At 46.3% G+C, this 8,997-nt stretch overlaps 2 protein-coding genes across 2 annotated transcripts; both read left to right on the forward strand.

Moving 5' to 3' along the window:
• Positions 1–230: 230 nt before the first annotated feature.
• LOC130372957 (tubulin alpha chain-like) lies at positions 231–2,531 on the forward strand. Its single transcript, XM_056579121.1, has 4 exons — positions 231–272; positions 615–837; positions 1,080–1,228; positions 1,377–2,531. Exons 1-4 carry the CDS (start codon positions 270–272, stop codon positions 2,346–2,348), a joined length of 1,347 nt encoding a protein of 448 aa, XP_056435096.1. The 5' UTR covers positions 231–269; the 3' UTR covers positions 2,349–2,531.
• Positions 2,532–4,607: 2,076 nt separating this feature from the next.
• On the forward strand, positions 4,608–8,429 carry LOC130372956 (tubulin alpha chain). Its single transcript, XM_056579119.1, has 4 exons — positions 4,608–4,714; positions 6,182–6,404; positions 6,564–6,712; positions 6,911–8,429. Exons 1-4 carry the CDS (start codon positions 4,712–4,714, stop codon positions 7,886–7,888), a joined length of 1,353 nt encoding a protein of 450 aa, XP_056435094.1. The 5' UTR covers positions 4,608–4,711; the 3' UTR covers positions 7,889–8,429.
• Positions 8,430–8,997: the final 568 nt, after the last annotated feature.

Here is an 8,997-nt window from a genome sequence, read left to right on the forward strand (position 1 = left end):
CACACACACACACACACACACACACACACACACACACACACACACAATAAGTGGGGTGGTGACCTGGTTTCAGACTGTGTGTACCAAGGAGTGGGTGCGATCATTGTCTGGTGTATGTGTTCTCTGATTATATCTGATTACCTCTGGGATCGGGTAACTGTTCACACCGAGCATATATAAAGCCTGGGTCTCACCGCTGGCTGACACACATCTTCCCACCGATACCTGGACATCGGACAGAAGAGAAACATATACTACCCACAGAAATCATGGTAGGTTTCTGAAATCAGCCTTCATACTTACTGCTTCTATACTTACTAGCTTTCTTACTGTGTGCAGCTGTGTGCAACTATTGTATGCCAATCAAACATTTAATATCCATGATCATTTATTATCTCAAGGCCTATCCAATTTGCATACAATAGTGATACAGTTGTGTTTATCCTTTTGAATTCGATTTTAAGCATACAGATACATTTCAATGGTATCAACACTCGCATACCTCCCAAACCTGAGAGGGTACCCCTTTCGTTGCATTACTTTTTTTTAATGTTCAAATTGGGGATATCCCTGATCAAACAGCAGAGCTGAGCTATACCCCTCCCTCCCTGTAGCGTGAGTGCATATCCATCCACGTGGGCCAAGCTGGGACACAAATTGGCAATGCCTGCTGGGAGCTGTACTGCCTGGAGCACGGCATCCAGCCCGACGGCCAGGTTCCCAACGGCAAGACCATCGGTTCAGCAGACGACTCCTTCAACACCTTCTTCAGCGAGACGGCGGCCGGGAAGCACGTCCCTAGGGCCATCTTTGTGGACCTGGAGCCCACCGTGATTGGTGAGTCACACATTGCTGCTCGTCAACTGTCTAGCACACCTGCACATACAATTACTGTTCCCATTTTTTGCATTAATCAGTATTCCACCTGGGTTGAGACTTTTCAGTAATCTAGTTAAACAATTGTGTATGAACTTTAAAAAATAAGAAAAACAGGTTTACCATTTGCAGTAAACTAGTTTTGTTGGTGTTCAATACGCAGACACAGATTTGTATAGCCTACAAAAACAATGTCTCTGTAGATGAGGTGCGTACAGGAACCTACCGCCAGCTCTTCCACCCCGAGCAGCTTATCACTGGGAAAGAGGACGCAGCCAACAACTACGCCCGCGGCCACTACACCATCGGCAAGGAGATCATCGACATTGTGCTGGACAGGACTCGCAAACTGGTGAGCCTCCTCCTAATGATGACCAACAAGACCAAACGCCAGTTAGATCTGCTACTGGGAGCTTTTCAGTTGGCCACATTTTACATAATGTGCATGATTTTTTTTCAATTGCAGTTGTGCTAACTCAACTATGACTTTCATGTCATAGGCCGATCAGTGCACTGGCCTCCAGGGCTTCCTGATCTTCCACTCCTTCGGTGGAGGCACAGGCTCTGGCTTCACCTCCCTGCTGATGGAGCGTCTTTCTGTTGATTACGGAAAGAAATCCAAGCTTGAGTTTGCCATCTACCCAGCGCCCCAGGTGTCCACAGCTGTAGTGGAGCCCTACAACTCCATCTTGACCACCCACACCACCCTGGAACACTCGGACTGTGCCTTCATGGTGGACAATGAAGCCATCTTTGACATCTGCCGCAGGAACCTCGACATCGAACGTCCATCCTACACCAACCTCAACAGGCTCATTGGTCAGATCGTGTCCTCAATCACCGCCTCACTTCGATTCGATGGTGCCCTGAACGTCGACCTGACAGAGTTCCAGACCAACTTGGTGCCCTACCCTCGTATCCACTTCCCATTGGCCACCTATGCTCCAGTCATCTCCTCGGAGAAGGCCTACCACGAGCAGCTCTCTGTGTCAGAGATCACCAACGCCTGCTTTGAGCCAGCCAACCAGATGGTGAAATGTGATCCTCGTCATGGTAAATACATGGCCTGCTGTCTGCTGTACCGAGGTGACGTGGTGCCTAAAGACGTCAACTCCGCCATCGCTGCCATCAAGACCAAGAGATCCATCCAGTTTGTGGACTGGTGTCCCACAGGCTTCAAGGTTGGCATCAACTACCAACCACCAACTGTGGTTCCAGGAGGAGATCTGGCCAAGGTCCAGAGGGCCGTGTGCATGTTGAGCAACACCACTGCCATTGCTGAAGCCTGGGCTCGTCTTGACCACAAGTTTGACCTGATGTACGCCAAGAGGGCCTTTGTCCACTGGTATGTTGGGGAGGGCATGGAGGAAGGAGAGTTCTCAGAGGCAAGAGAAGACATGGCCGCTCTGGAGAAAGATTATGAAGAGGTTGGCACTGACAGCATTGAGGAAGATGAGGGAGATGAGTTCTGAACTCCTTCAATTGGTCTTTCTAAACATGTTCCTTCTAATTAAATAATTACTTAACAAATAGAGGGTGGCCAATAAATGTGGTTGAGTGTTGAATGACGAGGACACGTCAGTAGATTAAAGTAATCCATCATATTAACATCATATTTAGAGGTTGAAGTCTAAATTTGTCCGAAATTTCTATATTATTGGTGTAGAGCTATCTCTTTTTAATTTAAACGTATAATAAAATAAATAAATACGAAAACAAATTAATAAAAAGAATCATGTTATATTCTTTTTGGAGGATCATTGGGAAATACATTATCAAACGTGTTCATATTGAGATATGTTTTGAGACGATAGGAGACGGCCATGGTTCCCCTCCCCCATGTCCCCGAATGGAACGCCCGGTATGAAAGGACTCCTGTGTACGTTCAACATACCATTCAGCTGTTCATGAGCCAGAGCCAGAGATTTAGAGAGGCGGAGAGAGATAAGGGGGAGAGGGAGAGAGATAGTGATGGAGAAGGAGAGGGAAGAGATCAACCCAGTATCCCGGAAGAGCATCCAGTAACGGACCCTACAGAGGGACAGAAGGGGATCGGCCAGGGGAAGGGAGGGGTAAAAAGAGATTAAGTGAGCGAGAGACAAACAAAGAGGGTGGGGGGGAAATAGGGCGAGGTTACTGGCTGACTTGCTGACTGTGGTTGTTTTTCTATTATGCTCTGTCACACACTTGCCTGCAGCAACAATATAAACCCTATTGTCCACGACTGGCCCACTGAAATAGGGCCAACTGATCAGTTATTAAACACTGTATATAGTTAATTATCAAATATTATTTAAATAAGCTATTTCAAGAACCTTTTGCATAATAGAGTACAGTTTCTCCCTTGGAAAATGTCTTTGCTCGATATAAAAGCTTTATCACACCTCTTCTCAATAATCTAAAGTTACTGTCATAGGTATTTATTTGTCTGTTGATCCTTAAATCATCATCTTATGCAGACACTGAGCAACAAAGAGTTGTGTTTGGAGTTGTGGACACATGCACAGACTGAGCTGTAGGAATTCTATAGATATATTCTATATACGTATGTGCTCATCCTGGATGAGAAAGAACTGTCTACCAAAGCGTGTTAGGAATAGGACTACTGTGTGTGTGTGTGTGTGTGTGTGTGTGTGTGTGTGTGTGTGTGTGTGTGTGTGTGTGTGTGTGTGTGTGTGTGTGTGTGTGTGTGTGTGTGTGTGTGTGTGTGTGGCTCCTGGTCTCTTGCTTTGTATGCAATACAACTCATTCAGGAAAACGGAGACACAGTCTTCATTAAAACGACACTTAAAGCCAAGGCAGGAAGCCACAGGGTATGTAAGGATGTCTCAGAGATTTTGAGCGACGGATGGTAAAATGCACCCAGTCAGGATGTAAGCGTCCGCTGGCCCCTTCCGAGCCGGGATAGTAGGCATGCGCAATATCTGCCTGACTTTACAAGTCACACATCCATGCCATTGATAATTGCATAGATAGTAATAAAGAAAAGCAACCACTTCATAAGGTTTTATTTTCTTTGGGAGTTGACAGCATCGGGCCGGTTGTGTCAGTGAGTGACATGGAGGTTCGGCCTGTAATCCACGGCGATAGGCCTTCCCCTCCTTAGAATAACTTAAAGCAAAGTGAACGCACAAAGGAATGGATTATTTCGCGATAAATATCTAACGTTCTATCTATCTATCTATCTATCTATCTATCTATCTATCGATCTATCGATCGATCGATCGATCTATCTATCTATCTATCTATCTATCTATCTATACATCTATCTATACATCTATCTATCTATACATCTATCTATCTATACATCTATCTATCTATACATCTATCTATACATCGATCCATCTATCTACATAGCGAAATTATCCATACATGAGTGCGTATGTATATAAATCCTAAATAAGAGATAATCTTGTGTCAAAGCGCAACATCTAAAATGAATGGGATGCTGCGCTCCGACCATGGACAAATTGGCTCCGACCCTACCCTGAACAACCAAGGAGGACCGCCCCCTTTAGGAAGGACCGCCCCCTTTTCACGTTCAGACCGCTGCACCCTCTCGCCGTAGAGCTCTGCGGCTGGCCGCTGCCTCCTCCTCCTCTGGCTCCTCCTAACCCCCCTCCTCCCGCTCCTACTCATCCCCCTTCTCTGGCTCCTCCTCTCCCTCCAGCCGCGGGGCCCTGCGGCTGGCTGCTGCCTTCTCCTCCTGCTCCTCCTCACCTCCCTCCTCTGGCTCCTCCTCTGCCGATATAAACCCGGACGCTCCTTTTCCTTCTCACTTCTGCCTTCTTCCTGAATCCTCAACGTCAGTCGAAGGGCAAGCCAAGCATACAAAATGGTGAGTAACCGCTGACGTAGTGTGGGATCTGTCCCCGCTGTCTTTTGTTCTGGAGCTCAGCTCCCTCAGCCTGTGGGTGTGGACAGACACTTCTCTGTCATCGTGGAGAAGAGTTTTTCAAATCGGTGGCCCTGTCGTCGAATTGTTAGATTGAATAGGCTTACATATATATATTTACAATATGTATATACATTTATAATATATTTATGTACATAAAAAGGATTGCTTTGCTTAAATTATGCAACATCATAGAGGTTGTTAAAAATGTTATTGTGAAAATGTGTTCATCTATGATTTTTGTTTCGTTTTAAAATGTAATGACAGAAGGGTGTGGTTGCTTTGTTACAAAAGATGGCACAAGACCAGCTTGCCAGCTGCGTCCCAACCAAGTATTGGAGGATCTTGGTCACATGACCAACTTCCTGAACTAGTCTGTTTGTCACTGTTCCATCGTGTCCCATCTTACAGTTGAACAATGGGACAACTTAATTCTAAAAAAAAAGTTATGATGTTAACATACATTGTCTTTGTTTTTGAGAGAGAAAAGATGTCTCTCTTTAGTATTTGAATGGATGTGGACAATCCTGGCAGTTTGGTGTGTGGGTGGGGGGGGGGGGGGGGGATAGCGCAGAGAGATGGATAGCGCAGACCGGAGGATAGGAGTGGTCAGGGCCCGGCCTAGCGTGACTCGGTTGGCAGCCATTTTGCAGCTGTTGGGGTTTTTCTTTGCTCAGAGAGCGAAAGAGAGCAAAAGGGAGGGAGAGGGAGCTAGAGAAGGAGATAAGGGAAATCTCAGTTACACTGAATCTATGCAGCTGGACAGGACGGGGGTGAAGAGAAGGGGTTGGGCACTGGTGGGGGGGTGGAGAGGGGCAAAGAGAGAGGAGAGGGAGGAGACGCAGGATGGAGAAGGAGGGAAAGGGCAGCTCCGCCCAATAGAGTAGACCCTTAGAGCATATCTCATTTCTATGCTTTTTCAATCAAATTGTCATTTTATGAAAGTCAGTATCTTTTTACTACATTATTTTGTTCAAATCCCTTGCGATGGTGTTCACCCCAATGCAGGGTTTGAGCTGCAGACAAGGGCAGTCTGTTTAGTTATAAATGCATTTTAAACAAATCAATGCTCGTTTTAATATTGTCCAAGTCAAGTGGTTTTGCCTTTAAAATGCTAGTGAAAGTAGAACTCAGGATCCTTGATAGTACAGTACAAGTTTTTCTGTGCCAAGTCACCATGCGGCTGGAAAGAAAAGGGCGGAGCCATCCCAATCAGACAAAGATGTTCGATTTAATATTTGGAATATATGGCTTTGGGCAACATTGAAAAATTATCAGGTTTTACTTAACCTTATTTAATTTGTTTTTTTATACAATATAATCCATAATCCAAACATTTCCAGAAAGTAAAGCCCATGCTGGCACAAGTGTATTTCATCAGACCTGACACTAGTGTCTCTCTCTCCCCAGCGTGAGTGTATTTCTATGCATGTTGGCCAAGCCGGCGCCCAGATGGGCAACGCCTGCTGGGAGCTGTACTGCCTGGAGCACGGCATCCAGCCCGATGGACAGATGCCCAGCGATAAGACCCTTGGAGGGGGCGACGACTCCTTCAACACCTTCTTCAGCGAGACCGGCGCCGGGAAGCATGTCCCCAGGGCCATCTTCGTGGACCTGGAGCCCACCGTGATTGGTAAGGCCATCTGGGCGCACAATCAGCCAAAACGTGCAGACATTAGGGTGCCGTTAAACCAGGAGTCCTTTGGTAGCTAAACGGCGGCAGCCATTAGTCTTTTTTTTGTATGGATTAGATTAATGATTGAGTTAATTGAGTGCGCTTTCCCCCTTCCAGATGAGGTGCGCACAGGAACCTACCGCCAGCTCTTCCACCCCGAGCAGCTGATCACTGGAAAGGAGGATGCAGCGAACAACTACGCCCGTGGCCACTACACCATCGGCAAGGAGATCATTGACCTGGTGCTGGACAGGACTCGCAAACTGGTGAGTTCCATTATCACTGCATCTGATCCCATGTCACACCTTTTTCAGATTCCTAGTCTAGGACAACGTTCCAATGAGTTTTCAGATATTTCAATGATTTCTAGTACGTTTTTGGGGCTTTTTCTTATTTTGCTACTGATCGATGGAGTTATTGATTGACACAATTTTTTTTTCCTTGTGATTTGTGTCTCATTCTAGGCCGATCAGTGCACTGGCCTCCAGGGCTTCCTGATCTTCCACTCCTTCGGTGGAGGCACCGGCTCTGGTTTCACCTCCCTGCTGATGGAGCGTCTTTCTGTCGATTATGGCAAGAAATCCAAACTTGAATTTGCTGTGTACCCAGCGCCCCAGGTGTCCACAGCTGTAGTGGAGCCCTACAACTCCATCTTGACCACCCACACCACCCTGGAACACTCGGACTGTGCCTTCATGGTGGACAATGAAGCCATCTACGATATCTGCCGCAGGAACCTCGACATCGAACGTCCATCCTACACCAACCTCAACAGGCTCATTGGTCAGATCGTGTCCTCAATCACCGCCTCACTTCGCTTCGATGGTGCCCTGAACGTCGACCTGACAGAGTTCCAGACCAACTTGGTGCCCTACCCTCGTATCCACTTCCCATTGGCCACCTATGCTCCAGTCATCTCAGCAGAAAAGGCCTACCATGAGCAGCTGTCCGTTGCAGACATCACCAACGCCTGCTTTGAGCCAGCCAACCAGATGGTGAAATGTGATCCTCGCCATGGTAAATACATGGCCTGCTGTCTGCTGTACCGAGGTGACGTGGTCCCTAAAGACGTCAACTCCGCCATCGCTGCCATCAAGACCAAGAGAACCATCCAGTTTGTGGACTGGTGTCCCACAGGCTTCAAGGTTGGCATCAACTACCAACCACCAACTGTGGTTCCAGGAGGAGATCTGGCCAAGGTCCAGAGGGCCGTGTGCATGCTGAGCAACACCACTGCCATTGCTGAAGCCTGGGCTCGTCTCGACCACAAGTTTGACCTGATGTACGCCAAGAGGGCCTTTGTCCACTGGTATGTTGGGGAGGGCATGGAGGAAGGAGAGTTCTCAGAGGCCAGAGAAGACATGGCCGCTCTGGAGAAGGATTATGAAGAGGTTGGCACTGACAGCATGGGAGAAGAAGATGAAGAAGGAGAAGAGTATTAAAGGGCTAACAATGATTTCTGTGCTCTGCCATCATACATTCCAAGTTAAAATGATGGTAACATATTTCTTGTTACCCTAGTAAACCACATCATAATAACCTGTGGATCTCAGCCAACAGTATTATGAATAAAACAATCGAAAGTGTCACTCCAACTGTTGATTGTGTGATTCATTTTCTTTTAGATGTATGCGAATAACATAATGCAACATTTAGATGCAGCTGATAAAAAGTAAGTATTATTTGTCATCCATAACATGGGTTTTGAAGGTATGTGCAGAATATTTTATTTACCATGTTGGAAAGGCAAATCTAATTCATCCTTATAACAACAAAAGTTGCAAAAACAAAACCCGAATTAATGTGTCATTTGATTGGTAGAAGAACACACGTTATTATACAGCCCTAATGTCCTTTGTGTAGCAACTAAATGTTCCATCAACTCTGAGTGAACTTCTCCGGGAGATTTCGCAATAGTAAAATAAATGATTAGTAAGATTACTATTCCAGACACTTTGCATAACGGTATTTTACATGCATATATTGTAGTTGCAGTGAGAAGCCTTCATTAACCACCAGAGGGGAGCATCGGTCACTGAGTGGTTCACCATTTTACAGAAGATCTACATTTTTTTCGCATAAGTTTCTACTAGTTTACTAGTTTATAGTAAATGTATGTTGTTTCTTTCTCAAATACAAAACTAGAACATAGGCACCAGAAGTCTTTGGGCCGCAGACAGGTCCATGCCGTAGACAGACAAACAGATTGAGTGACGTTTCTGAGTGACGTTTCTCTCTCTCTCTGGCTGTCTGGCTGTCTCTCTCTCTCGCTCCCTCTCTATTTCTCTCTCCTTCCCTTTCTCTGTCTCCTTCCCTTTCTCTGTCTCTCTCTCTGTCTCTCTCTCTCTCTCTCTCTCTCTCTCGCTCCCTCTCTATTTCTCTCTCCTTCCCTTTCTCTGTCTCCTTCCCTTTCTCTGTCTCTCTCTCTCTGTGTCTCTCTCTCTCTCTCTCTCTCTCTCTCTCTCTCTCTCTCTCTCTCTCTCTCTCTCTCTCTCTCTCTCTCTCTCGCTCCCTCTCTATTTCTCTCTCCTTCCCTTTCTCTGTCTCCTTC

Source organism: Gadus chalcogrammus, chromosome 20 (assembly GCF_026213295.1).
Source record: "Gadus chalcogrammus isolate NIFS_2021 chromosome 20, NIFS_Gcha_1.0, whole genome shotgun sequence".
Lineage (NCBI taxonomy): Eukaryota > Metazoa > Chordata > Actinopteri > Gadiformes > Gadidae > Gadus > Gadus chalcogrammus.

What these genes read in the sequence shown, in the direction of transcription:
- LOC130372957 (XM_056579121.1), top strand. An exon ending in CCTGGAGCCCACCGTGATTG is followed by an intron (nt 838 to 1,079) that starts GTGAGTCACACA and finishes ATGTCTCTGTAG; the next exon opens with ATGAGGTGCGTACAGGAACC. An exon ending in TGGACAGGACTCGCAAACTG is followed by an intron (nt 1,229 to 1,376) that starts GTGAGCCTCCTC and finishes TTCATGTCATAG; the next exon opens with GCCGATCAGTGCACTGGCCT.
- LOC130372956 (XM_056579119.1), top strand. An exon ending in CCTGGAGCCCACCGTGATTG is followed by an intron (nt 6,405 to 6,563) that starts GTAAGGCCATCT and finishes TCCCCCTTCCAG; the next exon opens with ATGAGGTGCGCACAGGAACC. An exon ending in TGGACAGGACTCGCAAACTG is followed by an intron (nt 6,713 to 6,910) that starts GTGAGTTCCATT and finishes GTCTCATTCTAG; the next exon opens with GCCGATCAGTGCACTGGCCT.